This window comes from Oncorhynchus gorbuscha, linkage group LG03, assembly GCF_021184085.1.
Source record: "Oncorhynchus gorbuscha isolate QuinsamMale2020 ecotype Even-year linkage group LG03, OgorEven_v1.0, whole genome shotgun sequence".
NCBI lineage: Eukaryota > Metazoa > Chordata > Actinopteri > Salmoniformes > Salmonidae > Oncorhynchus > Oncorhynchus gorbuscha.
The window spans coordinates 49,894,072-49,921,571 of NC_060175.1; the positions used below are offsets into that span (position 1 = coordinate 49,894,072).

Sequence of the window (27,500 nt, forward strand, 5' to 3'; positions counted from 1 at the left end):
AGGGCTCTGGCTCTGGGTAGCTGGGGTAGCCCGTCACGTAGTAGGCCGTGGTGGTGGGTCGCGGTGCCCGGGGGGGCTGGTATGTGTTGTAGCGGGCGTCAGTCTGTGCCAGGTTGGGCATGCTGCCCGAGTTGGCATAGACGTTGCTCTTCCTGCCCCGTCGTCGGTCCCTGGGGCGGTGGGTATGGTTCCCGGGCGCCGAGTACTCCACGCTGGACTGGCTGGTGTAGGATGAGCCGTCGTCCAGGAACTCCGTGCTGTTGCTGCGGCGTGCCAAGACGGACGCGGGCGTCGGGGGCACGGTCTCGACCAGGAACTGAGACTGGGACTCCAGACTGCCACTCCGCTGGCGGAAATGCTGAGGGCCGTCCTCCGACCTGGGAATAAACACCATTAGAATAGGATCCTCGGTCCTTTTCATATCAAATAAATATGGAAAACTATGTTACATCAGGTTACAATACATTGTGCAGAGAACACTAGACAGGAGGTTAGTCTAATTGGGGCTCATGGCTGGTGCCGAGACAGATGTGGTGAACATCAGGAGGCAGCTGTGTATGCGAGGCGTGTAATGGGACATGGACGCCTGGCCTACCTGATCTGGGTACTGCTATAGGCATTGCGGGTGAGGAGTGGAGTCGGAGGCATGCTGCGTGCGTCACGTGGCTGTCTGGAGGCAGGCTTGTAAGGGCTGATGTGGCTCGATAAGGCGTCCGCGTGATTGTAGTGGAACGGTTCCCGGACTTCACCATCATGTAATCTGAAGCACATAAGAACAATGCTTTTTCACAGACTTGACGTCCTCAGGGTGAAGCTTTTATCGTGGTGACACAACCTCTTGCATCTCTACTCAAAACAGAAAAACGTGCCGCGGTTTCAGTCAAAACCTTCCCCTGGGTGACAGTCATTTCAGAGCTCATTAATCTTTCTCTTCACGGAACAGTAAACAAATAACATTACAAAAATGGTAGCTGTATGAAACCTACATGAACCACTGAATTCTGCTCTCCTCTCCCAACAGCACATCATCCATGTAATTTGGTAAATGTTCACACAGTGAGCGAATACATTCAAATTCTGAACGTTTTTGGTCCCAGACTTCTTTTCCCCCCCCTCCTTGGGATTGTGGTCTGTTCCTTAGCAGGCAGACACATGCTTACTGCCGTCTATTTTTAAAAATGGAGCGCGTTTGGGCTGATAAGAGGAGATTGTGGTGGGCAGTAGGAGAGGCGGCGGCGGCTGGTAGGAATGCAGGCGGCCCTCCCTAGTTCTCCTGTACAGGTTTATACTGGCTGCTGCTATGGTTCTCCGGGCCCCAAGAATAACTGAAACACTAAGACTGGATAACAAAACAGCCGAGAGCCAGTAGAGCTGAAGCCACTAGCCAGGCCCGTGCCAAGTGTGCCTACCGGCTGTTGGTGCCGAGGTCCTGGAGCTGGTTGTGAGCTGAGGCCCGTCGATCAGACTGGTAGTGGAGACTGAGGGTGTCTGAGTGGTGGGGCCGTGGAGAGTACTGCACCGAGCGGGACCGTTGCCTCTGGTCTCCCAGATCCTCGTCTTAAACACACAGGGGAAGGAACTGTCATTGTCATGGTCTGCTAAGAGCTATGGGGATGATACAGAGGTTTAGCTAATGTATGCATGCATGTATGTATGAATGAATGATATAACCTCCGCAGCACTCACCATCGTCCAGAGTAAGGCTGTCGGACAGGGAGCTGAGTTCGGCGGGGTTCACATCATCTGAGAAAAGGGGAGAGACTAAGGCTTTAGACGTGTTTGTTTTGGGCATTTCATTAGAAGCCATTAAATAAACAAATCCACATCTGATAAAAATCCATCTCCTGAAGTCTAGTTCCTTTCCGGCTAATACAGACAAGGCTAATACAGACAAGGTGCTTCTGGCAGGAATTCTGATCTCTTTGACTCCTCTGTAAGCTACACTCAATATAAACCATGTTATCACTGTGACAGTTTGTGATGTCTGCCGGCTGATATGGCATGGTGTAGGCTACCTGCTATGATTATTGATGCTCTCTGGGTGGGCTTCTTGCCCATCTTGACCCTGTATTCGTTGATCTCGTCCTCAATCTCATGCAGCTTCCTCATGGCATCTAGGCAGTTCCTCCTCCTCTTCTTCTTCACTGTCTTACAGAGCTCAGTCTCGTTGGCCAGTTTCTTCGCCGCCTCCACGATCTTCTGCTGCAGGGCAAACTTGCTCTCCAGGTTCCTCAGGTGGGGATCCTGCCGGACAACACACAGCACAAACTGAATCTTACACACAGACGTGCCGAACGAAGTCTAAATATATGATTACAACATTTCACTACAATGTCAATCAAGCCTAAGATTTATTAGCAAACATTGTTATGACAGCCAGCGCTGCTCCCATCCTGTGACAGCCACACTAACCGCGTCATAGGGGAAGAGGTCGTCCAGTTTGAAGGCTGTCCCCATGCGCCGACGGACCACGGGGGGCTTCTCGCCCGAGGCTAGAGGGTACTCTTTAGGCAGACTGCCGGTCAGCTCCTGGAGGAACAAAACAACAACAACAAAAAACAGAACAAATCAGCTGGGATATAATCTACTTGAAATTAGGATCTTGAGAATGCTAAAGATGCTTACAGCTTCTCGCAGGCAGATCTTCTTGAGCTCCTCCAGTTTCTGAGTCAGAGAGTCCTGCAGATCCTGCTGTTTCTTCTTCAAGTCAGCAACCTTCTTCTTCTGTTCCTCACTCACCTCGGAGTCTGCTGATCCTGCAACAGGCAGACATTATATTTAGACCACGATGACCACTCATTTCATCGAATCTAATCCACCACTTGTCTTAAATGGGAGCCAATAAGACAGATAGGTCCATCCAGCGTAGTTGGATTGTTAAGCTTGTTGTCTACCTGCTGAGATGAGGGATCCGTTGCTGGCCATGATGAGCTGGTCTTTACTCTCTAAACTGGACAGTTTACTGATCCTGGGCGCTCTGATCTCGGTCAGGTCCATGGTGATATCATTCAAACTTCTCGCTGTGGCAACTTTGGACTGGAGAGAGAGAGAGAGACAAGGAGATAAGATAAAGTCAGTATTTCATCTTAATGATTGTGCCGTGCAATGAGAGACCCATTTGCATGCTTCTGTTTAGGCTGGGAGCGGAGCTCGGTCTCTCTGTCATTAATCAGCCTCAGCACTATTCCGGGATGAGCACTGGTAGAAGCCCCATCTGCTTCTGGAAGGCAAAAAAACATTGACTGCAGCCACACGTGCACTCATTCACCCCCTCGGAGCAAATCTCATCGCTCACACTCAACTTGGAAACAGCAGCAGTGCACAACAACGTACTAAAATATGCACAATCTAAACAAACACATCCAAAAAGGCCCTTCAGTTGATTCATCAAATAAAACAACAAAGCAACTCAGCATTACTTCAAGAATCCCCATAGCCAAGCTTGGGCTAGTCTAACAATAGTACAACACACATAAGATACTGGGGCAGAGACATGTTAGCAACTGGGAGGAGTTAAAAGGTAAAGACAAGCCAGATGTGCATGGTGGAGTGGAGAGATGGTGTGTGGAGATAGATCCGATAGCGTGGCGAGGGTGATGAGGCCTTGAGATAAGGCTAGGAACAGCATAGAGCCTCCAGATGCAGGGGGGAGTGAAGAGAAGACACTCACTTTGCTCTGCTTCCTGTCCAAATAGAACCGGTGCTGACTGATGGCCATCACCCAGATGGTTTTAATCAGAGAGTGGCTGGCATACCACGAGTGGATGACCGATCCGGTCTGCCCGAATGTACGCCTGGACACTGTCCTTCTGTGGATTAACGGAGACAGATAAGACACACACATTTTAAAAATCAGTCATGTTACTTCTAGGAGTAATTTCATCTCTTTAATCCAGACCGGGAATACCTGGATCTCACGTGTGGATACACTTTTAATAACATGGTATGATGGGTGCTGGTATCAGAATCATACACAAATACACAGGGATTACAAAAACAATTGCTCGCATAAACTCACTCAACATCCAAATTAAATCTCATGACTGGTTCCGTAATTCAATACATTCATGGCGGAGAGATAGAGCAACATTAGGTCAGTTTTGCACCAGTGATTGTTTAATTACAGCCAAGCTGGCTAGTAGCACCATGTTAAACCTGTGATCAAGCACTGAGGCTAGAAGTGCTGCAATGTCCCGAGAACACAGACTGCAGCAGTCCTTTAAAACAGGAAGGAAGGCCTTCATTTGTGACTAGCAGGTTGTTGTATTGGAGAGAGAGCTCATTAACACTAGGCTCTGAAAAGGGCTAGAGGCAGCAGACAGACAACGAAGGCTTCGGATACCAGTTGTAATGTTTCCGAAAGGCTAGTATTGGAATATAAAGGAGTGATTTCTGGGTCTAGTCCAGTAGGCACAAAATGTTTTGAGGTGCTTCAGCATCCTGTCCAATAACATTTTTTTGCCATGTCAGGCCCAACAGAACATGACCAAGGATCGATCGATGTATCCAGTATCAGTTCTCTCACCTGTGAGGGTCGTTCACCTCAACTGCAAATTTCTTCTCACGGAAATACAAATTATCGAGCTGCTTCCACTGAAACAACTGTAGACAGAGAGAGAAAACAGGACACACAACTTAGTACATAGTATACGGGACCATGCCTTGTTTGAGTGAGTGAGTGCAGACCTACAAAGAGACATGGTTTGATACATCGCTGCATTAAAACAAACATTTACATCCTTATTCATTCCAAACTGCTTGAGGGGTCCAATGTGTGTACCATCAAAACACAAAGAAAAAGCCACAAGCATGGAAAAAAACACTCTGGCGTTGTCCCAGACACACCAGCCTCTCTCTTGGCCCTTCGTTAAATTCCAATGAACTTGCAACATTAACAGCAGCAGCTGTGAACAGGGGACAGCCAATCAGTCAGGTGGAAGGTCAATTTAGTTACTACTCTGTAATGAAGCCGGCACAGAGAGCAAGACTTGCCTAGCTGAAAACTAAGCCTCTCATTTCATTCTGCCTGAAGGGAGAGCGCTGAAAACTAACCCTCTCATTTCGTTCTGCCTGAAGGGAGAGCTCTGAAAACTAACCCTCTCATTTCATTCTGCCTGAAGGGAGAGCGCTGAAAACTAAGCCTCTCATTTCGTTCTGCCTGAAGGGAGAGCGCTGAAAACTAAGCCTCTCATTTCGTTCTGCCTGAAGGGAGAGCGCTGAAAACTAAGCCTCTCATTTCGTTCTGCCTGAAGGGAGAGCGCTGAAAACTAACCCTCTCATTTCGTTCTGCCTGAAGGGAGAGCGCTGAAAACTAAGCCTCTCATTTCCTTCTGCCTGAAGGGAGAGCGCTGAAAACTAACCCTCTCATTTCGTTCTGCCTGAAGGGAGAGCGCTGAAAACTAACCCTCTCATTTCATTCTGCCTGAAGGGAGAGCGCTGAAAACTAACCCTCTCATTTCGTTCTGCCTGAAGGGAGAGCGCTGAAAACTAACCCTCTCATTTCATTCTGCCTGAAGGGAGAGCGCTGAAAACTAAGCCTCTCATTTCGTTCTGCCTGAAGGGAGAGCTCTGAAAACAGGGCAAGAAGGAGTGCACTTCAGTCAGGGTGAAACATCTGCTTACAGTGAAAAACGGGATTTCTTTAGAGACTTGGATCTCTCATGCCATGTGAGAAACAGAGAATCCACCACGAACACCAGAATCCGGGGGTGTAGATTTACGGCAGAGGGTCTTAATAAACATTCTCTACTAGGTACCGGGCGAGCCAGGCAGACAGTCAGAGCTCTAAATAATAGAACACATTATCCTGGACTACAGAGGCATATGGGTCATATATCATAGACTACCTACAGTCCTCAGCGAGAAATCTAAATCATCTCACAAGAAGCCCAGCCCATGACACTGTACTTTGTAGCATACATCGCAGTGTATATTGGCTATTCTTTCACTCATCCCTGATCTGAAAACTGCTCTTAGTACATTTTTTAAACGACACCACAACAGCAACCAAATGTTTTTATTGATTTTTTAAACAGGTTCTACATGTTGCCGGTATACTTGTCAGTCTGGTTTAAAATAGTGGATTACACAGCACGTTAACATACAGTTACTAACAGGTAACCCAAAAAAACAGAAAGACAACAAAATAACTGAATATATCCTAAACTACCTAGTCAGGTAAATGGAAGGCTTACCAAAGCAGGTTTTAGTGCTAAATCCCTGGTGAATTATCAGGGTGCTGTTGAACCCTCTGGCTGTTTCCCACAGGGCTAGATACTTCTTTAAACAATACGCTCTTGTCTGTTCTCAGGCAGCCAGAAAGGTGTTGGAAGAGTTTCAGCTGAGCAGGCTCCACCCCTCTCCCCCCACTTCCTCTGACATCACAGACACCTCACCCAGCTTGCACCTCTCTCTCTCTCTCTCAAATTCTCTCTGTGTTACTCACTCACTTCCTCTTCAGTCAAACCTGATGAACAGGTTGTGTACAGTGCACACAGAAAGGTATTCTACTTCATCTTCTGAGAACTGACCGCTTGTTACCCTCTTTCAGTCTGCTTCAGTTCCGTATAGCCACAGATCTTAGATTAGCCTTCTAGTCATACCTGACCCGTAGCACCTTCATTACCCTCTGTGATGTTGTTCTATATACCTTGCCAACCCCTGTTGTTTGGAGTGCCATCAACTCCAGCCTCCAAACGCTCCCACAAGGCAAATATGTCAGGAATCTACTACTTTGGTCTAATCATTAATAGCAGGCCCCTCCCTTACCTCGCTGTGACTACAGGACAGCGCTCGGTCAGTTCTTCGAACCGGGCCCTACCTGACAATGAAGAATCTCTCATTACACCTCTAAAGCCAGTTACTTAAACCAGCAAACCAGACAACCTCTTTGAAGGTTTTCTTCAAAGATAAAATGTAACAAACTCTGCAACTGACAAAACAAATACTGTAGCCAATAACAAACATTTAGTATATTAGGTAGCAATGTATTTCATTTTATTTAACCTTTATTTAACTAGGCAAGTCAATTAAGAACAAATTCTTATATTCAATGACAGCCTAGGAACAGTGGGTTAACTGCCTGTTCAGGGGCAGAACGACAGATTTTTTTACCTTGTCAGCTCGCGGGTTTGAACTTGCAACCTTCCGGTTACTAGTCCAACTCTCTAACCACTAGGCTACACTGCCGCCCCAAGATAATAGTTCAGACTTCAAGACTTTAGCCTCCACCCCCCAAACAAAGCAAAGAGGCTGTAGTTTATGATTTACAGTGTGTAAAGAGAGGCATCTCCAGAGATCCGGAGTAGTAAAGTCAACCAGTTTCTCCATTGCTGCTCCAGATGATACTGCAAGCCTAGCCTAATCAATTAGATTCCTAGTCTCTCGATGGATTGGGAGTATGGTAATTACGGAACAATGAGAACCAGCATCCTCCATACTTCCCACAGGCTCATCTTCAATTCACAAACCCCCTGGCCACTTATTACTCAATTACTAGTAGAGCACATTCAGAAAAGACACAGATAAGTCATGTTTACGTAACAAGGTCATTCGATAATTTCAACACACACATTTAATAGGTGCTCAAGTGTGGCTGATGGTAGTGACTCTGCCAAAATATGTCAAAAATGTGACACCTCAAACTCTGATTACAAGACCACACCGTCTAGACAGAGAACAGTCCAAGACAGTGCTGCGAACAGCCTTCAAACCACCATCAAAACTAAAACACGAGGTGGAGAGACACCGTTCAGTCATCTGGAGTACAGAACAGTAGGTCCCCCATCTCGATCTGATTTCAGTTGTTACACTTCTCATTAGAGGCCGAGTCCATGCCAAAATGCCTGTGGTCATAGATAGTCCCGGAACTTTCTGATCCAGACCCAACCCTGAACCCACACTAACCTCCCCAGACCACCCCCCAGGGCTTTGTGACTTGACAGAGTCATTTCTGAGTATAAAAATAAAAAAAATTGTGTGTCAAAGGCCGTGACTCGCACCCCTATGCAGGATGCGTACGGCCACACCCTTCTCATGCCATGTCACATGGCACGCTGGCTGGTAACACGGAACATTTCCACCAGAAGCATAACAGGAGAGATTGCTACAGTCGACTAGACTCCACAAACACGCATTAAGGCTATGACTTTAACCCAATATATACTAGGGTGAAAGACGTGTGAAAGTGGCTTGTATGGAATGGATTTGTATGGTCCACTGCCACAGCTGGCATTCGATTTTAACACCCTTTTAAATATTTTAGCAGTCTTTTACTGTTCCAAGACCAAAATGTATAGTCTGTCATATGATCATTACCGAAATAATGTCATCCTTACTGAGCTGTGCTTACATTGGTTGATCATATATCTGGACCTGCAAGTGATTTTTTTTTTTTTTTTTTTAAAGAAAGAAAAGAACAAAGTGTCAAATGACTTGCGGAGAAGGGTAAGATGGACTGAAACACACACATAGAGACAGCGAGTGAAAAAGAGCTCATGAATGATTCAAGCCCGTATGAATCAAGCTGGGCTCTAAAAGGCGCTCTACATCACGGATGCTTGCTCCTCTGACCATCATAGAAATCCCTTTTCATTTATAGTACAGCTTTTGTATAAAACGTGGTGCTCTAGCATACATATGATTCTCCTGCATGGTCTTCAGTCCCTCTACCCATTCAAATGCAGAACTTGCTTTCTTTCATAGTCGTGGTATGCTTGAACACGCAGTTCAATAGACAGACTATCAGAATGACATGTTGGCTACTATTGACATTTTGGGAGAATCCTTACGAGTCCTTCTAACCCCAGCAGGCACGGATAGAGAGTTGTGGTTCATCCCATTCATGACGCTGTGAGGAAACTGACATCCATGAGGAGGAGGATAATGAGAGGTTAAGCTACAGTAACTTCTTTCAGCGCATGTCACTGAACTCTGGGAGAACCTCAATCAAAAGCCTTTTCATCCCGATGCCCCGCGATTTCTCTCAGGGGACGAGTGGAGTGCAGAAGTGGGCTCCTCCTCCTGCAGCTCCCCCTCACAAGCCCCTCCCAGCCTCCCAAGCGTCTCTCAGCCCCCCTGCCAAGGTGATTGTGTTTTATTACTTGATCAATTGTTTGCTCTCCAAGAGACAACACACACACACAATGACAGGCGGCTTTGCATAATGAGCGCAGCATGCTGGGAGAAGGGCAGAGGGGGGCTGCGCTGAATACAAAGGCCGCCAGCCTCAACAGGACGCACTATCAATATTATACTAGATGACAGGCCCTTCTAGAACAGCAGCTAGAGTTGGGTACTTAACAACAACAAAAAAGCATGTACAATTTTAAAAAGTCCACCCTTTCACCAGGGGACTGCTGAGGAGGAGTTTTGGCATGAATGCCCCCTCCCTTTATGGTCAGTGGGTTGGGTTGGTCTGGCTGGAGCATGGTTCTCTCTCAGAGCAGAGCGCCCCTCACAGAGACAGCCCAAGCTGGCTTGGTGCCAGCTCCAGAGCCCTGCCTGCCTGTTCCCCATGGCGCGCCATAATTACACCTTCCACTGGGAGGGCTGCTGGGAAAGGAGCTGCGATACGCTGGGTTTAATAAGTGGGACATGTCCATTAATGCCTTGGCATTCGCTGCAACAGCACATCCAGCTGTGCCAACACGTATCCAACATGGAACAGGTAAGACACATACTAGTAATGAAGCTGGCCGATTAAACACACAAGACAAAACGTGCATGGAAAGGAACATAATCACCTGAAAATAGAGTGGGTGAGACGTAGGGCTGGGAATGGCCAGGGACCTCACGATATGATATTATCACCATTCTTAGGTGCCGATACGATATGTATTGAGATTCTATATGGATTGTGATTCGATACTGTGATTTTATTGCAATTCAATGTTCCAAATACATTGCTCACCAAATGTCTGCTACAGAGGGACAAGAGAAAACACGTTTTGATCAGTCATGGAAATCAAAAGTGCTGAAAATAAATACTGGACTTTTGCTGCAGGTACAGCCAACTAACGCAAAAATAATATTGCGTTATGTCATTATTGACCCCCCCCCTCACGAGTGAGCAGAGGATGTTTAGAGACATTGTCCTCTAACTTTTTTTCAAAAGTACCATTTTCTTTATTTAAAAAGGCCAAAATGGTAACTTTGTTTCATATTTGTAATCACTGTCGTAGTTAATAACATCACACCCTAAATGAGGAATCTTATCTTTCCCTTTCAAGACAATTTGATACGCATCTACATACATGGGCTCCGATACGTTATAGTTTGAAATGATTCGGTGTGAATCAGTTTGATTAGAGGAACGATTCGGCGCGATACGATTCCAGGCACTAACAATTTGTTGCATAAACACATTGATTTTCCATTCTAAATGAAAACCTGCTGCTGATGGAGGTCATGAGCTGGGCCTCTTTGAACGCAATCTGTCTGAGCCAACAACAAAAGCGTGTGGGTAAATTATGTCTATGGCGTATGTAGGCACCTGAGCTGAGCTGTAAGGTAAACTGGGCATCTTACAACCCCATTATCAGTTAGAGAAGGAGGGAGACATAACGTTTTGAGCATGGTGAAGTTATTCATTACACTTTGGATGGTGTATCAATACAACCAATCACTATACAGGCATCCATCCTAACTCAGTTGCCGGACAGGAAGAAAACCGCTCAGGGATTTCACCATGAGGCCAATAGTGACTAAAAACAGTTACAGAGTTTAATGGCTGTGATAGGAGAAAACTGAGGATGGATAAACATTGTAGTTACTCCATAAAACTAACCTGATTTTTCACCTAGTCGGCTCGGGATTCGAACTAGCAACCTTCAGGTTACTGGCCCAACGCACTAACTGCTAAGCTACCTGCCACCCCCACGTTGATAACACAATTTCACCTCCCTTTCCTCCTTCTCTTTTTCCACTTTTCCATGACACTGGCCAAGAACAAGCTTTTTGTTGCCGTCATTTACAGTTTGGTGGCTTATTAACCAGAGGAGTGGGGGTGGGTGTTGAGTTAGAGCATAGGAATGACAAAATGAACAAAAGCCACAAGACATACAAAGGGAAGCCAACCTACCTTCCGAGGTTTCAACTTGTCCTGTAAATCGTACTGTCCGATGCCTTTATAGCTGACTCCCAGCCACCACGGTAGGCCCTGCTTGTCCTGTTGAGAAGGCAAGGCACACCACTCATTAAGAGCTGCTTCAGTGGTACAGTTTTAAACTAAGGGCCATTACTGTGGCAATTACCCCATTAGGCTAGCAGCACAAGGGAAGATCAAATACATTGAAGCAGCCCTAAAAATCCACAGCATGAGGGAGTCATTTTAACACCAGCGTTTGATGTGCTCAGACACCCTGCTTTAATGAGTGAGTTGGTAGGGAGCTGGGGCTCTGGGAGAGAGAATTGCTGAGAGAGGGATCACTCAGTCATCAGTTAACTAAGCATGCGGCCAGAGCAAACACCCAGCTTAAGTCCCCAATCAGCCTCCAGGGGGAAAATGGCTGTATTTCGATGAGAAATAACTACTTCTTAATAGGGTTGTCACAACACGAGTATCGCGATACTCAAGAGGTATCGCGGCAAGGAAACCAAACATGAAGCGGACTGAATTTCTTGAGTAAAACAGCCATAACGAAACAAGCAGCCTTATGTGGTCATCAGAATCACATGTTTTTTGCCCCAAAGCTATAGCACACAATATTTTCCATACAGTAGGTTTCTTAAAAGGACCAAAGAGTTCAGCCTGCTTTGTGTTTTCCTTTTTTCATGGAAAATCAAGTATTGTAGTATCGCGATACTGGTATCGTGACGACTACTTCTTAATCTCAAACAGGATTAGTCAGATGGGAACGCAAACATGAACAGTACAGATATTGGATGCCTTCTACGGTTTGATACAGGGTGCAGCTCTTACCTTTACTGGATAATAATGGACTCCATATGTAGGGAGGGATTCAACTAAGGCCAAATACCTTCAAAACAGAGTGAGACACGTTAGCAGTAATTCAGGCAGTTACACTTCATCGATGTCCGTGAGCGGCCATTGCACAGAGGTTAAAATGGGCTTCAAGCCCCAGTCATTTACCAGACTGTCATTTACAGTGGCAGAGCCATCGATTTCTGTACATGGCCTTGACAGAGAGAGGGGCAGTCCACTGATCAACTCAAATCATACACCCCGGGTTGTGGATGACCTCGCTAGGCTAATCTCTCCCAGGTAAAACAAAGCAGACCACTGCCACACGCTTCTGGCTGCCCACAGTAAGAGCTAGCTGTTCCCTAATTAAATGACACATTCTGGTAGTGCAACAGCAATCCCCTTTAAACAACAACACCCAGGAGTAGCCTGTACCGAGGGGGCTACGGAGGGAGCAGTGCTGATGAACGTGCTGGACTAGAGGTGCACAGCAGCTAATTTCCTTCATGCACTTGACCCAGATGAACATAAGAGGACAATTCATTACGTTACTTACTGCACAATGGCTTGCCCTCTGCTGAGGCCCTTCAGGTTCTCGTGGCACTCAATCACTCGGTCTTCACTGTAACAGAGAAATAAAAGCTGTAATGATTCATCCATTGCCGATTGTAACATCCCCAAACTGAGGGATGTGGTGAGACAGTCCTTCCCTGACACACATTCTGCCTGTTCATGCAGACAATTCTGGCTGGCCTACGGACCTGGCCAGCCAATAGATCTCATCTCCCTCTCAGCTCCCACACACATCCCATCTCGTTCCCACTGCAATCATCCCCCTTAACAGCATGGATTGATTCAGAGGGGTTGGGTTAAATGCGGAACACACATTTTGGTTGAATGCATTCAGTTGTGCAACTGACTAAGTAGCCCCGTTTCCCTTTCCTTAACAGTATGGAGGAATTGCAGCTTGTGCGCACTCTCACACACAACCCTGTAATTCCAATCTGCCCATTGATCTAACTCCAGCTGCTGTTCATCAGTGAGCAGAGCTGCAGCCTCAGATGACCGCTGAGGCAGAAGACATGGCAGCATGCACTCAAGACACTGGCACAGAGACACGGGAGCTCTAAAACAGTGCCTGGCCTCCTCCTCCCTCCCTCCCTCTCCAGCCTAGCTCCCATGAGGACATGATGAAGTCAGCACCTCCCTAGCTGTGCAGGGTGCACTCAGAGCAGAGCCACTGGCCAGCCAGTCTAATTAACAGAGCACTAATGAAGACAGCCCATCTGAGATAAACAGGCTGCTGGTACCAGGCAGAACTCTGGGTGCATATCCACCCTCATCTGCATGGGAAAATAATTGCTTTGTGCATCCAGGTGTTAGCTACAATTAAAAACCCTTTGATGGGGATGGGAATGTGGTGGGGGATGGGTGGTATCGACAGGGCGGCGGTCTGGTATCTATGGGACTGTGTGTAATCCACTTGGATTAATTCCCCCTGTGCATTTGTGGTTAAAGTGCTTCTAATGTGACACTGCTTACCAGTAAGCCAGGGAGGGGTGCTCTCTCAGGACTCTGGTGGGTAGAACTGGTAGCTTATTCAGGTCCGATCTGGAGCTTTCAACACTGGAAACACACGGATTGTAGAGTGATTAATGATTAACAGAGTTTGTTCACGAGAACATCATTGTAACAGTTGTTTTGACTTAAAAGGGGCATTTATTCTTCAATAGGAAAATAATGCTCATCCAGAAGTGGCACTCCTAGTGGCCGGGGAATTTAATGCAGTTCTATATATCATTACGTTATATAACTGCATTAAATTAAACCTCTAGACCACCTTTACTCCACACACAGAGACGTGCACGAAGCTCTTCCTTGCCTTCCATTTGGAAAATATATTTTTATTTTTTGAGAACTTTTTACCCCATTTTTCCCTCCCCAATTTCGTGATATCCAATTGGTAGTTAGTCTTGTTCCATCGCTGCAACTTCCATACAGATTCGGGAGAGGCAAAAGGCAAAGGTTGAGAGCCATGCATTCTCCGAAACACGACCCCACCAAGCTGCAGTGCTTCTTGACAAACTGCTTGCTTAACCCGGAAGCCAGCCGCACCAATGTGTCAGAAGAAACACCATACAGCTGGCGACCGAAGTCAGCGTGCATGCGCCTAGCCGCCACAAGGAGTCGCTAGAGTGCGATGGGACAATGATACCACAGCCGGCCAAACCCTCCCCTAACCCGGACAAAGCTGGTCCAATTGTGCGCTGCCTCATGAGTATGCCAGTCGGGGCTGGCTACGACACAGCTCGGGACCGAACCCGGATCTGTAGTGCCGCCTCTAGCACAGTGATGCAGTGCCTTAGACCGCTGAGCCACACGGTTGAACCATTTGAAAAATCTGACCATAATTCAATCCTGCTGATTCCTGCTTTCAAGCAAAAACAAAAGCAGGAAGTGCCAGCGACTCCCTCAATAAGGAAGTGGTCAGACGACGCAGATGCTAACAGGACTGTTTTGCTAGCACAGACTGGAAAATGTTCCTGGGACTCATCCAATGGCATTGAGTATATCAATTCAATCACCGGCTTCATCAATAAGTGCATCGTCCGACATCGCGAGCTGCCAGTGACACGAGCCTACCAAACGGGCTAAAATGGCTTTTATGCTTCCTTTGAGGAAAGCAACACTGAAGCATGAGAGCACCAGCTGTTCCGGACGACTGTGTGATCACGCTCTCCGTAGCCAATGTGAGCAAGACCTTTAAACAAGGCCGCAGGGCCAGACGGATTACAACGATGTGCACTCAGAGCATGCACAGACTAACTGGCAAGTGTCTTCACTGACATTTTCAACCTCTCCTTGACCTGTAATACCTACATGTTTCAGGCAGATCACCATAGTCCCTGTAACCAAGAAAGCGAAGGACTGGCTAAATGACTACCGCCCTGTAGCACTCACGTTGGTTGCCATGAAGTGCTTTGAAAGGCTGGTCATGGCTCACATCAACATCCCAGAAACCCTAGACCCACTTCGCATACCGCCCCAACAGATCACGCAATCTCAAATCGCACTCCACACTGCCCTTTCCCACCTGGACAAAAGGAACACCTGTGAGAATGCTGTTACTACAGCGCAGCGTTCAACACCATAGTACCCACAAAGCTCATCACTAAGCTAAAACACCTTCTGCAACTGGATCCTGGACTTCCTGACTGGCCACCCCCAGGTGTTAAGGGTTAGCAACAACATCTGCAACGCTGATCCTCAACACAATGGCCCCTCAGGGGTGCGTGCTTAGACCACACCCGTACCCGCTGTTCACCCACGACTGCATGGCCAAGCTCGACTCCAACACCATCATTAAATTTGCTGACAACACAACGGTGGTAGGCCTGATCACAGACAATGATGAGACAGCCTATAGGGAGGTCAGAGACCTGACAGTGTGCCAGGACAACAAGCTCTCCCTCAACGTGAGCAAGACAAAAAGAGCTTATCATGCACTACAAGAAAAGGAGTGCCAAACACACCCCAATTCACATTGACAGGGCTGTAGTGAAGCGGGTTGAGAGTTAAGTTCTTTGGTGTCCACAACAAACTATCATGGTCCAAACACACCAAGAAAGTTGTGAAGAGGGCACAACAATGCCTTTCCCCCCTCAGGAGACTGAAAAGATTTGGCATGGGTCTTCAGATCCACAAAAAGTTATACAGCTGCAACAGAGAGTATCCTGACTGGTTGCATCCCCACCTGGTATGGCAACTGCTTGGCATCCGACCATAAGGTGCTACAGAGGGTAATGCATACAGCCCAGTATATCACTGGGGCCAAGCTTCCTGCCATCAAGGACCGAGATATTAGGCGGTGTCAGAGGAAGGTACAAAAAAAAGGATCCTTAACAGCTTCGACCCCCAAGTCATAAAACTGCTGAACAATTCATCTAATGGCCAACCTGGACTATTTGCATTGACACCTCCCCCCCTGTTTTTACACAGCTTCTACTCTCGGTTATCTATGCATAGTCACTTTACCCCTACCTACATGTACAAATGACCTCAACAGACCTGCACATTGACTCTGTACCGGTGCCAGTACCTCCTGTATATAGCCTCATTGTTATTAAGGGCTCGTAAGTAAGCATTTCACGGTAAAGTCAACATGTGTTATATTCGGCGCATGTGAAAAATACAATTTTATGTGATTGTTTTCAGGTCAGGGGGCTTTTTAAGTCTCCAATAATAGCAACACTGCCAATTGGTCAAAATACATGTTATTATTACACTGTTTTTATACATATGTCATTACTGGCATTACAATGTCTAATTACTAACCTCGATCTCTCTATGATGACTATCTCCGAGTTCAATAAACCCCCATATCCAATAATGACACCGATCATGCGAAAAATAAATATTCAAGTATTGTATAGAGTTTGGTTGATGCGTTTGTGGTTTAACAGAAGAGATCAATTCCCAAGTCTTACAGCATGAAAGTGATAACTCATAACAAAACGCAAAGGTGCAATGTCTGAACATTTTTCATATTTTTATCAGGCAGGCTATTAATGCTTCCCAACAGACTAGGCTTAATATCCACTTATGTCTTGCCAAAGTGCCTCAGTGGAAGCAGATAAGAGCCCTTTTAAGTTAACAGAGGGTCTACCTTAAAAGGTAATTCAAATAGTTACATCGTGTCAAGGCCCCTTTAATGTACAGTTGCAGCCAAATACACCATTGCACTTTTTTCCCCTCCCTATTTCTTCTAAAATAAGTTGAACTTTGTCACCACACCTTACATGGATTTGAAGTTCCACCATTTTAATTCCTGGGTGCTGTTTAACATGCAACTGGGGTTGTTGTCCTGCTGGAAGACCCAAAACCTTTAACGGAGAGACCGTTTTTGAACACTGTGTTGAACATTGGATTCCAACACCTGATAATCTGCTAATTATATGTAACCTTTATTTAACTAGGCAAGTCAGTTAAAGAACAATTTATTTACAATGAAGGCCTACACCGGCCAAACCTTGACGACGCTGGGACAATTGTGTTCCGCCCTATTGGACTCCCAATCACGGGCGGTTGTGATACATTATGCCTTGCGCACGTTCAAAGCACCCTGGAATGGATCAAGAAGAAAATGTTGGAGTGGCCAGCAAAAAGTCTAGATCTGAATCACGTCCATAACATATGGCGAGAGCTGAAAACAGCAGTTGGTGGAGGGCACCCCACAAACATTGAAGAACTGGAGCAGTTTGCTGCTGAAGAGTGGGCCAAAATGCCTGTAGAAAGGTGCAGCAAGCTCATTGATGGCTCCAAAAAAACATTTGTAGGCAGTTACCTTGGCCCCAGGGGGCCAATAAATTTGTCCATGCCAAAAATACAATTGGTTTTGCTATGTTGAAAATTCAATGACAAGGTGGAGACCAAAAGTTGTTTTATTATTACATTTCTACTTATTTTACTAGAAATAGGGAATTATTTAAGAAAAGTGCAAGGGCGCTAATATCTTTGGCAGCAACTGTATGTGCTGGTACTTATGACTCATGAGTAGGTTTGCAAAATTCCACGAACATTCAATACATCCTCCAGTTTTCCAGAAATCCTGGTAGGAGGATTCCTGCTTATTCAAATCAAATTCTAATTTAAATTGGTAGAGTACACATTTTGCAGCTGTTATTGCGGGTGTAGCAAAATGCTTATATTCCTAGTGTGCAGTAATACAGTAATACTTAACAATACAAAACAATGCACCCAAATCCCTAAAATGTAAATAAAGGAAATAATAAACATAAGAACTAGAATCTAAATGCATGCAGGACACATTGATCCAGAATCTAAATGCATGCATGCATGCATGCATGCATGCATGCATGCATGTATGTATGTATGTATGTATGTATGTATGTATGTATGTATGTATGTATGTATGTATGTATGTATGTATGTATGTATGTATGTATGTGCATGTGTGTGTGTGTGTGTATATGAACAGAAGAGGTGTGTACAGCAGTAGTTACAGTGCATTTGGAAAGTATATTTGGAAAGTATTCAGACCCCTTGACTTTTTCCCACATTGTTACGTTACAGCCTTTAAAAAAATAATTTCACCTTTATTTAACCAGTTAGGCTTTGGGGATGACAAGTACAATATACCTGCTGGAGCGTGTGCTATGGGTGGGTGTTGCTATGGTGACCAGTGAGCTGAGAAGGCGGGGCTTTACCTAGCAAAGACTTATAGATGACCTGGAGCCAGTGGGTTTGGCAAAGGATATGTAGTCAGGGCCAGCCAACGAGAGCATACAGGTTTTGGTGATAAAACGGATGGCACCATGATGCTCTACTCAACAAACTGGATGTAGTCTGTTGGGGGATATTCTTTAAATGACATCGCCGAAGTCAAGGATTGGTAGGATAGTAAGTTTTACGAGAGTATGTTTTAGAGGTCGACCGGTTAATCGGAATGGCCGATTAATTCGGGCCGATTTCAAGTTATCACAATCGGTAATCGGCATTTTTTTGACACCGATCATGGCCGATTACAATGCACTCCACGAGAAGACTGCGTGGCAAGCTGGCTACTTGTTATGCGAGTGCAGCAAGGAGCCAAGGTAAGGTGCTAACTAGCATTAAACGTATGTTATAAAAAACAATCAAACAATCACTAGTTAACTACACATGGTTGATGATATTACTAGTTTATCTAGCTTGTCCTGCTTTGCATATAATTGATGCCGTGCCTGTTAATTTATCATTGAATCATAGCCTACTCCGCCAAACGGGTGATTTAACAAGCCCAATCGTGAAAAAAGCACTGTCATTGTACCAATGTGTACCGAACCATAAACAACAATGCCTTTCTTAAAATCAATACACAAGTACATATTTTTAAACCTGCATACTTAGTTAATATTGCCTGCTAACATGAATTTATTTTAAGGAAATTGTGTCACTTCTCTTGCGTTCTGTGCAAGAGTCAGGGTATATGCAGCAGTTTGGGCCACTTCCTAACAGATAGCCAACTTCGCCAAATGGGGGATAATTTAACAAAAGCGCATTTGCGAAAAAAGCAAAATCGTTGCACGAATGTACCTAACCATAAACATTAATGCCCTTCTTAAAATCAATACAAAATCTTTTTTTTTTACCTGCATATTTAGTTCAAATAAATCCAGGTTAGCAGGCAATATTAAACTAGGGACATTGTGTAATTTCTCTTGCGTTCATTGCACGCAGAGTCAGGGTACATGCAACAGTTTGGGCCACCTGGCTCATTGCAAACTAATTTGCCAGAAATGTACGTAGTTATGACATAACATTGAAGGTTGTGCAATGTAACAGGAATATTTAGACTTATGGATGCCACCTGTTAGATAAAATACAGAACGGTTCTGTATTTCGCTGAAAGAATAAACGTTTTATTTTCAAAATGATTGTTTCAGGATTTGACCATATTAATGACCTAAGGCTCGTATTTGTGTGTTATGTTATAATTAAGTCCATGATTTGAAAAGAACAGTCTGACTGAGCAATGGTAGGCAGCAGCAGGCTCGTAAGCATTGAGCTGTTTATGACTTCAAGCCTATCAACTCCCGAGATTAGGATGGTGTAACCAATGTGAAATAGCTAGCTCGTTAGCAGGGTGCATGCTAATAGCGTTTCAATCGGTGACTTCACTCGCTGAGACCTTGAAGTAGTTGTTCCCCTTGCGCGGCTTTTGTGGTGCGATGGGTAACAATGCTTCGAGGGTGGCTATTGTCAATGTGTTCCTGGTACGAGCCCAGGTAAGGTCGAGGAGAGGGACGGAAGCTATACTTTTACACTGGCAACACTAAAAATGCCTATTAGAACATCCAATAGTCAAAGGTATATGAAAAACAAATGGTATAAAGAGAAATAGTCCTATAATTCCTATAATAACTACAACCTAAAACGTATTACCTGGGAATATTGAATACGTTTAATTATTTATTGCAAAGCAGGACAAGCTAAATTGATTTTATTGATGTATTATATTAAGTTAAAATAAGTGTTAATTCAGTATTGTTGTAATTGTCATTATTACAAATAATTAAATAAAATGCAATACATTTTTTTTATCACCAAAAATAAAAAACAACATTAAAATATATATATATATATATACACTGCTCAAAAAAAATAAAGGGAACACTTAAACAACAAAGTAACTCCAAGTCAATCACACTTCTGTGAAATCAAACTGTCCACTTAGGAAGCAACACTGATTGACAATACATTTCACATGCGGTTGTGCAAATGTCATAAACAACAGGTGGAAATTATAGGTAATTAGCAAGACACCCCCAATAAAGGAGTGGTTCTTTAGGTGGTGACCACAGACCACTTCCTATGCTTCCTGGCTGATGTTTTGGTCACTTTTGAATGCTGGCGGTGCTTTCACTCTAGTGGTAGCATGAGACGGAGTCGACAACCCACACAAGTGGCATAGGTAGTGCAGCTCATCCAGGATGGCACATTAATGCGAGCTGTGGCAAGAAGGTTTGCTGTGTCTGTCAGCGTAGTGTCCAGAGCATGGAGGCGCTACCAGGAGACAGGCCAGTACATCAGGAGATGTGGAGGAGGCCGTAGGAGGGCAACAACCCAGCAGCAGGACCGCTACCTCCGCCTTTGTGCAAGGAGGAGAAGGAGGAGCATTGCCAGAGCCCTGCAAAATGACCTCCACCAGGCCACAAATGTGCATGTGTCTGCTCAAACGGTCAGAAACAGAAACAGACTCCATGAGGGTGGTTTGAGGGCCCGACATCCACAGGTGAGGGTTGTGCTTACAGCCCAACACAAAGATTGGCAAATTCGCCACTGGTGCCCTGTGCTCTTCACAGATGAAAGCAGGTTCACACTGAGCACGTGACAGACGTGACAGAGTCTGGAGACGCCGTGGAAAACGTTCTGCTGCCTGCAACATCCTCCAGCATGACCGGTTTGGCGGTGGGTCAGTCATGATGTGGGGTGGCATTTCTTTGGGGGGCCACACAGCCCTCTATGTGCTCGCCAGAGGTAGCCTGACTGCCATTAGGTACCGAGATGAGATCCTCAGACCCCTCGTGAGACCATATGCTGGTGCGGTTGGCCCTGGGTTCCTCCTAATGCAAGACAATGCAAGACCTCATGTGGCTGGGGTGTGTCAGCAGTTCCTGCAAGAGGAAGGCATTGATGCTATGGACTGGCCCGCCCGTTCCCCAGACCTGAATCCAATTGAGCACATCTGGGACATCATGTCTCACTCCATCCACCAACGCCACGTTGCACCACAGACTGTCCAGGAGTTGGCGAATGCTTTAGTCCAGGTCTGGGAGGAGATCCCTCAGGAGACCATCCGCCACCTCATCAGGAGCATGCCCAGGCGTTGTAGGGAGGTCATACAGGCACATTGAGGCCACACACACACACACGACTGAGCCTCATTTTGACTTGTTTTAAGGACATTACATCAACGTTGGATCAGCCTGTAGTGTGGTTTTCCACTTTAATGTTGAGTGTGACTCCAAATCCAGACCGCCATGGGTTGATAAATTTGATTTCCATTGATAATTTTTGTGATTTTGGTGTCAGCACATTCAACTATGTAAAGAAAATAGTATTTAACAATAATATTTAATTCATATCTAGGATGTTTTATTTTAGTGTTCCCTTTATTTAATATATATATATATTTTTTATTATATAGAAATCGGCCAAATAATCGGTATCGGCGTTGAAAAATCATAATCAGTCGACCTCTAGTATGTTTGGCGGCATGAGTGAAGGAGGCTTTGTTGCTAAATAGGAAGCTGATTCTAGATTTAATTTTGGATTGGAGATGCTTAATGTGCGTCTGGAAGGAGAGTATACAGTCTAACCAGACACCTAGGTATTTGTAGTTGTCCACATATTCTAGGTCAGAACAGTCCAGAGTAGTGATGCTAGTCGGGTGGGGGCAGCAAATCGGTTGAAGAGCATGCACTTAGTTTTACTAGCATTTAAAAGCAGTTGGAGGCCATGGAAGTAGTGTTCTAAGGTGTTGAAGCACGCTTGGAGGTTTGTTATCAGTGTCCAAAGAAGGGCCAGATGTATACAGAATGGTGTCGTCTGCGTAGAGGTGGATCAGAGAATCACCAGCAGCAAGAGCAACATCATTGATATATACAGAGAAAAGAGTCTTATTCTAAAATGGATTCAGTTGTTCCCCCACCTCAATTTACACACAATAGCCCATAATGACAAAGCAAATATAATTAACATATTTTTGCTAATTTAATAAAAAGACGTAAATATCACATTTACATAGGTATTCAGACCCTTTACTCCGTAGTACTTTGTTGACGCACCTTTGGCACCAAAGTGTCCCATCTTGGTTTCAGACCAGATCATCTTATTTCTCATGGTCAGAGTCCATTAGGTGCAATTTGGCAAACTCCAAGCGGGCTGTCATGTGCCTTTTACTGAGGAGTGGCTTCCGTCTGGCCACTCTACCATAAAGGCCTGATTGGTGGAGTGCTGCAGAGATGGTAGTCCTTCTGGAGGTTTCTCCCATCTCCACAGAGGAACTCTGGAGCTCTGAAATAGTGCCCATCGGGATCTTGGTCACCTCCCTGTCCAAGGCCTTCTCCCCCGATTGCTCAGTTTGGCCAGCTCTAAGAAGAGTCTTGGTGGTTCCAAACTTCTTCCATTTAAGAATGATGGAGGTCACTGGGACCTTCAGTGCTGCAGAAATGTTTTGGCACTCTTCCCCAGATCTATGCCTCCACATAATCCTGTCTCGGAGCTCTACAGACAACTCCTTTGACCTCGAGGCTTGATTTTTGCTCTGACATACACTGTCAACTGTGGGACCTGATATAGACAGGCGTGTGCCTTTCCAAATCATGTCCAATCAATTGAATTTCACACAGGTGGACTCCAGTAGAGTTGTAGCAACAACTCAAGGACAATCAATGGAAACAGGATGCACCGGAGCTCAATTTCAATTCTCATAGCAAAGGGTCTGAATACTTGTAAATATTTTTTATAAAGTTGGAAAACTCTCAACCTGTTTTCGCTTTGTCATTATGGGGTATTGTGTTTAGTGTTGATGAGGAGTTTGAATAAGGCTGTAACATAAAATGTGGAGAAGGGGAAGGGGTCTGAATACTTTCCAAATGCACTGTATATAGGATGAGCCTCGACTATAACACAGTATATACACATGAAGTGGGTAAAACAGAATGTAAACGTTCCTGACTGATTCCGGGAATCTTCCAACTGGAATTTTGGGATCATGTGGGAATTTATTTTAAGTTCCCAGAATTTTGCAACCCTACTCAAGAGTATATGTTTGTTAATGCCATCACATATACATTGTCAACATTCCTTGAGGTTGGTGTGCAGTACAGGCATTGACTTCAATAATCTATTATACCAGTGCAAAGAATGAGACACAGGTCTACAATACTTTGTCATTTTGAATACTATTTCCTCTCACTTTTGAGTACTGATTAGTATGTCGAAGTCTGGAAGTTATCTAAAAACACAGCATTAGCATGTTATCTCTCTTTACTAACTGTGCTGCATGTCACTATCAAGGTCTGTGATAGTGAACTATGAGTCACTCCAAAACACACGAGGGGGGAGCACTTGCTCTACAATTACCGATCGCCAAAGAGTGCTATTTACTTGGCAGGCCAGAGCATTGAAGCCCAGAACAAAAGCCATTCACCAGTTCTGGCATGCAGTGTTAAAAAGGTACTGTACAACTCAAGAGGAGAGCTTTTCAGAAATATGACTTGGCCTCTAGGACAGGACTCAGAACGGCAGGGCTTTCATATCTTTATCATGTTCTAAACTACTGGGCCAACTTATAATACTTATGTTTTGGTCCTTTTTTATTGAACGTATTGGATGTGTAACCTTTATTTAACTAGGAAAGTCAGTTAAGAACTCATTCATAGTACGTACATCCGTCACTGTAAATAACAAAACAAAAAGCATGAGCTGAACTTACATTTTCAAATATCTCACTTGACGTTTCTCCATCTTCAAAGTTAATGAAAAAAGCTAAACAATCACTAGCATGCAGAGGCCATAATGATCTAGTTATGGTAACCTGCTTACTCCACACAAAGGTGAAACACTACAGAGAGGGACTCACTTGAATAATTGCTCCCAAGCTAGCTGCTTCAAGGTTCACTGGTTTCTGCTGCTATGGCAGTTCACTGCTACGGAGTTTGATGGCATACGTTTTATAGTGCGCTGGGCCTGGTGTTGTCGGGTGATCTACTCTGAAGCCACATCGCCTTGTCAGCAATCTGGAATTCATTACGATGTCTTATCTTCCTGCAGCGTGGGCTGGGGGCAACTCCTCCACCCAGCCAGCCAGCGTGTAGGCTAAACACTCATATGTCAGCTATTTCAGTGGGCTGAGAGTAGTTCATTGGAAAGGAAAGCCAGGGAAAGAGACTGGTGTGAAAAGAGATGTGGTCCCCATTGCTGTGAAAGTCTCAGTAAAAGCAGGCTGAATCTACACTCGAGTGAGTGAATTGACAGTGCCAGGCAGGGGTGCTGTAACTCAGGGGCTCCCAATCCCCCCCCCCCCCAGGGCCCCTTTTTCACATAGCCACTAGCTTGATATTGATTCATTTGAGGGACCTAGGAAAATTGTTAGAGGTTCCTTTCCTGCAATTCTACATAGATTGACAAGACAAATTTTAGATATTAATTATTATTAAATTACGTAAGGAAAATAAAGTCTAGACCCAAATGTTATTCCATTACCAAATATGTTATGATCATTTACATGAACCCTAAATTTACAGAAAGTGAATAGATCAATTGATAGCAACAGAGTCACACATTCTATAAGATTACTTCCCAAGCAAAGTCCAATTTATTTGACTTGTCGACTTTAGGTCGTAACTCTGCTTCTGACTGTCGTAGAGACCAACCAAATATATTTGCATGTGCACCAGTGTCGTGTCTTCCTAGGGCATTTTACCTCTTGTTTCAAGCTTAAAGCATTACGGATATATGCATAATTTTAGATCAGTATATAAACAATCACAAATTGTAAAAAATAAAATGCATCAATACTGAACAAAAATAAATGCAACATGTTAAGTGTTGGTCCCATGAGCTGAAAAAAAAAGATCCCAGAAATGTACACCCCTGTTAGTGAGCATTTCTCCTTTGCCAAGATAATCCATCCACCAGGTGTGGCATATCAAGAAGCTACTTAAACAGCACGGTCATTACAAAGGTGCACCTTGTGCTGGGGACAATAAAGGCCACTAAAATGTGCAGTTGTCTGAAACAACAATGCCACAGATGTCAAGTTGAGGGAGTGTGCAATTGGCATACTGACGGCAGGAATGTCCACCAGAGCTGTTTCCAGACAATTAAATGTTAATTTCGCTACCATTTGTTGCCTCCAACATTGCTTTACAGAATTTGGCAGTATGTCCAACTGGCTTCACAACCGCATCCCACGTGTATGGCGCCGCATGGGCAAGCGGTTTGCTGATGTCAACGTTGTGAGCAGAGTGCCCCATGGTGGCGGTGGGGTTATGGTATGGGCAGGCATAAGTTACAGACAACGAACCCAATCGCATTTTAATCGATGGCAATTTGAATGCACAAAAATACTGTGACGAGATCCTGAGGTCCAGGTATCTGTAACCAACAGATATCTGTATTCCCAGTCATGAGAAATCCACAGATTAGGTCCTAATTAATTTATTTAAAATTGACATATTTCCTCATCAACTGTAACTCAGTAAAATTGTTGCATGTTGCGTTTATATTTGTGTTCAGTGTGTGTGTGTGTGTGTGTGTGTATATACAGTGGGGCAAAAAAAGTATTTTGTCAGCCACCAATTGTGCACGTTCTCCCACTTAAAAAAATGAGGCCTGTAATTTTTATCATAGGTACACTTCAACTATGACAGACAAAATTAGGAATCAAAATCCAGAAAATCACATTGTAGGGTTTTTAATGGATTTATTTGCAAATTATGGTGGAAAATAAGTATTTGTTCAATAACACAAGTTTCTCAATATTTTCTTATATACCCTTTGTTGGCAATGACAGATGTCAAATGTTTTCTGTACGTCTTCACAAGGTTTTCACACACTGTTGCTGGTATTTTGGCCCATTCCTCCATGCAGATCTCCTCTAGAGCAGTGATGATTTGGGACTGTTGATGGGCAACACAGACTTTCAACTCCCTCCAAAGATTTTTGACTGGACTGGCTAGGCCACCCCAGGACCTTGAAATGCTTCTTACGAAGCCACTCCTTCGTTGCCCGGGCGGTGTGTTTGGGATCATTGTCATGCTGAAAGACCCAGCCACGTTTCATCTTCAATGCCCTTGCTTATGGAAGGAGGTTTTCACTCAAAATCTCACGATGCATGGCCCCATTCATTCTTTCCTTTACACGGATCAGTCGTCCTGGTCCCTTTGCAGAGAAACAGCCCCAAAGCATGATGTTTCCACCCCCGTGTTTCACAGTAGGTATGGTGTTCTTTGGATGCAACTCAGCATTCTTTGTCCTCCAAACACGACGAGTTGAGTTTTTACCAAAAAGTTCTATTTTGGTTTCATCTGACCATAAGAAGATTGGGAGAATGTCATCTGGATCATCCAAATGCTCTCTAGCAAACTTCAGACGGGCCTGGACATGTACTGGCTTAAGCAGGGGGACACATCTGGCACTGCATGATTTGAGTCCCTGGCGGTGTAGTGTGTTACTGATGGTAGGCTGTGTTACTTTGGTCCCAGCTCTCTGCAGGTCATTCCCTAGGTCCCCCCGTGTGGTTCTGGGATATTTGCTCACCGTTTTTATGATAATTTTGACCCCACGGGGTGAGATCTTGCATGGAGCGCCAGATCGAGGGAGATTATCAGTGGTCTTGTATGTCTTCCATTTCCTAATAATTGCTCCCACAGTTGATTTCTTCAAACCAAGCTGCTTACCTTTTGCAGATTCCGTCTTCCCTGCCTGGTGCAGGTCTACAATTTTGTTTCTGGTGTCCTTTGACAGCACTTTGGTCTTGGCCATAGAGGTGTTTGGAGTGTGACTGTTTGAGGTTGTGGACAGGTGTCTTTTCTACTGATAACAAGTTCAAACAGGTGCCATTAATACAGGTAACGTGTAGAGGACAGAGGAGCCTCTTAAAGAAGAAGTTACAGGTTTGTGAGAGCCAGAAATCTTGCTTGTTTGTAGGTGACCAAATACTTATTTTCCACCATAATTTGAAAATAAATTCATTAAAAATCCTACAATGTGATTTTCTGGATTTTTTTCTCTCTCATTTTGTCTGTCATAGTTGAAGTGTACCTATGACGAAAATTACAGGCCTCTCTCATCTTGGGAGAGAACTTGCACAATTGGTGGCTGACTAAATACTTTTTTGCCCCACTGTATATATATAAAAAATATATTCAAATCAAATCAAGGAAGACCCCCACATAATGTTGTTGCCCCACTAGGTTGGAAACCCCTGCTGTAACCTATAGACCTAATGTATTATAGTAACAACATCTGACTGGGGGGGGTTTGACCACGAGAGATGACATCATAT

General features: G+C 44.7%; 1 protein-coding gene across 5 annotated transcripts in view; it reads right to left on the reverse strand.

Annotated features, from left to right (window-relative positions):
- The window catches only part of LOC124031500 (FERM domain-containing protein 4B-like), a 69,927-nt gene that overhangs the window by 4,838 nt on the left and 37,589 nt on the right, over window positions 1-27,500 (reverse strand). For all 5 annotated transcript variants that reach the window (XM_046342788.1, XM_046342789.1, XM_046342787.1 and 2 more), the window contains exons 8-21: window positions 13,466-13,549; window positions 12,480-12,545; window positions 11,921-11,978; window positions 11,081-11,167; window positions 4,526-4,602; window positions 3,671-3,809; window positions 2,895-3,036; window positions 2,626-2,756; window positions 2,413-2,529; window positions 2,016-2,244; window positions 1,687-1,743; window positions 1,410-1,557; window positions 596-760; window positions 1-377 (exon numbers count right to left, since the gene is read on the reverse strand). The exon at window positions 1-377 is cut by the window's left edge and continues 354 nt beyond it. In XM_046342788.1, coding sequence (XP_046198744.1) covers window positions 1-377; window positions 596-760; window positions 1,410-1,557; window positions 1,687-1,743; window positions 2,016-2,244; window positions 2,413-2,529; window positions 2,626-2,756; window positions 2,895-3,036; window positions 3,671-3,809; window positions 4,526-4,602; window positions 11,081-11,167; window positions 11,921-11,978; window positions 12,480-12,545; window positions 13,466-13,549 — 1,877 coding nt within the window. The remainder of the gene's footprint in view (window positions 378-595; window positions 761-1,409; window positions 1,558-1,686; window positions 1,744-2,015; window positions 2,245-2,412; window positions 2,530-2,625; window positions 2,757-2,894; window positions 3,037-3,670; window positions 3,810-4,525; window positions 4,603-11,080; window positions 11,168-11,920; window positions 11,979-12,479; window positions 12,546-13,465; window positions 13,550-27,500) is intronic.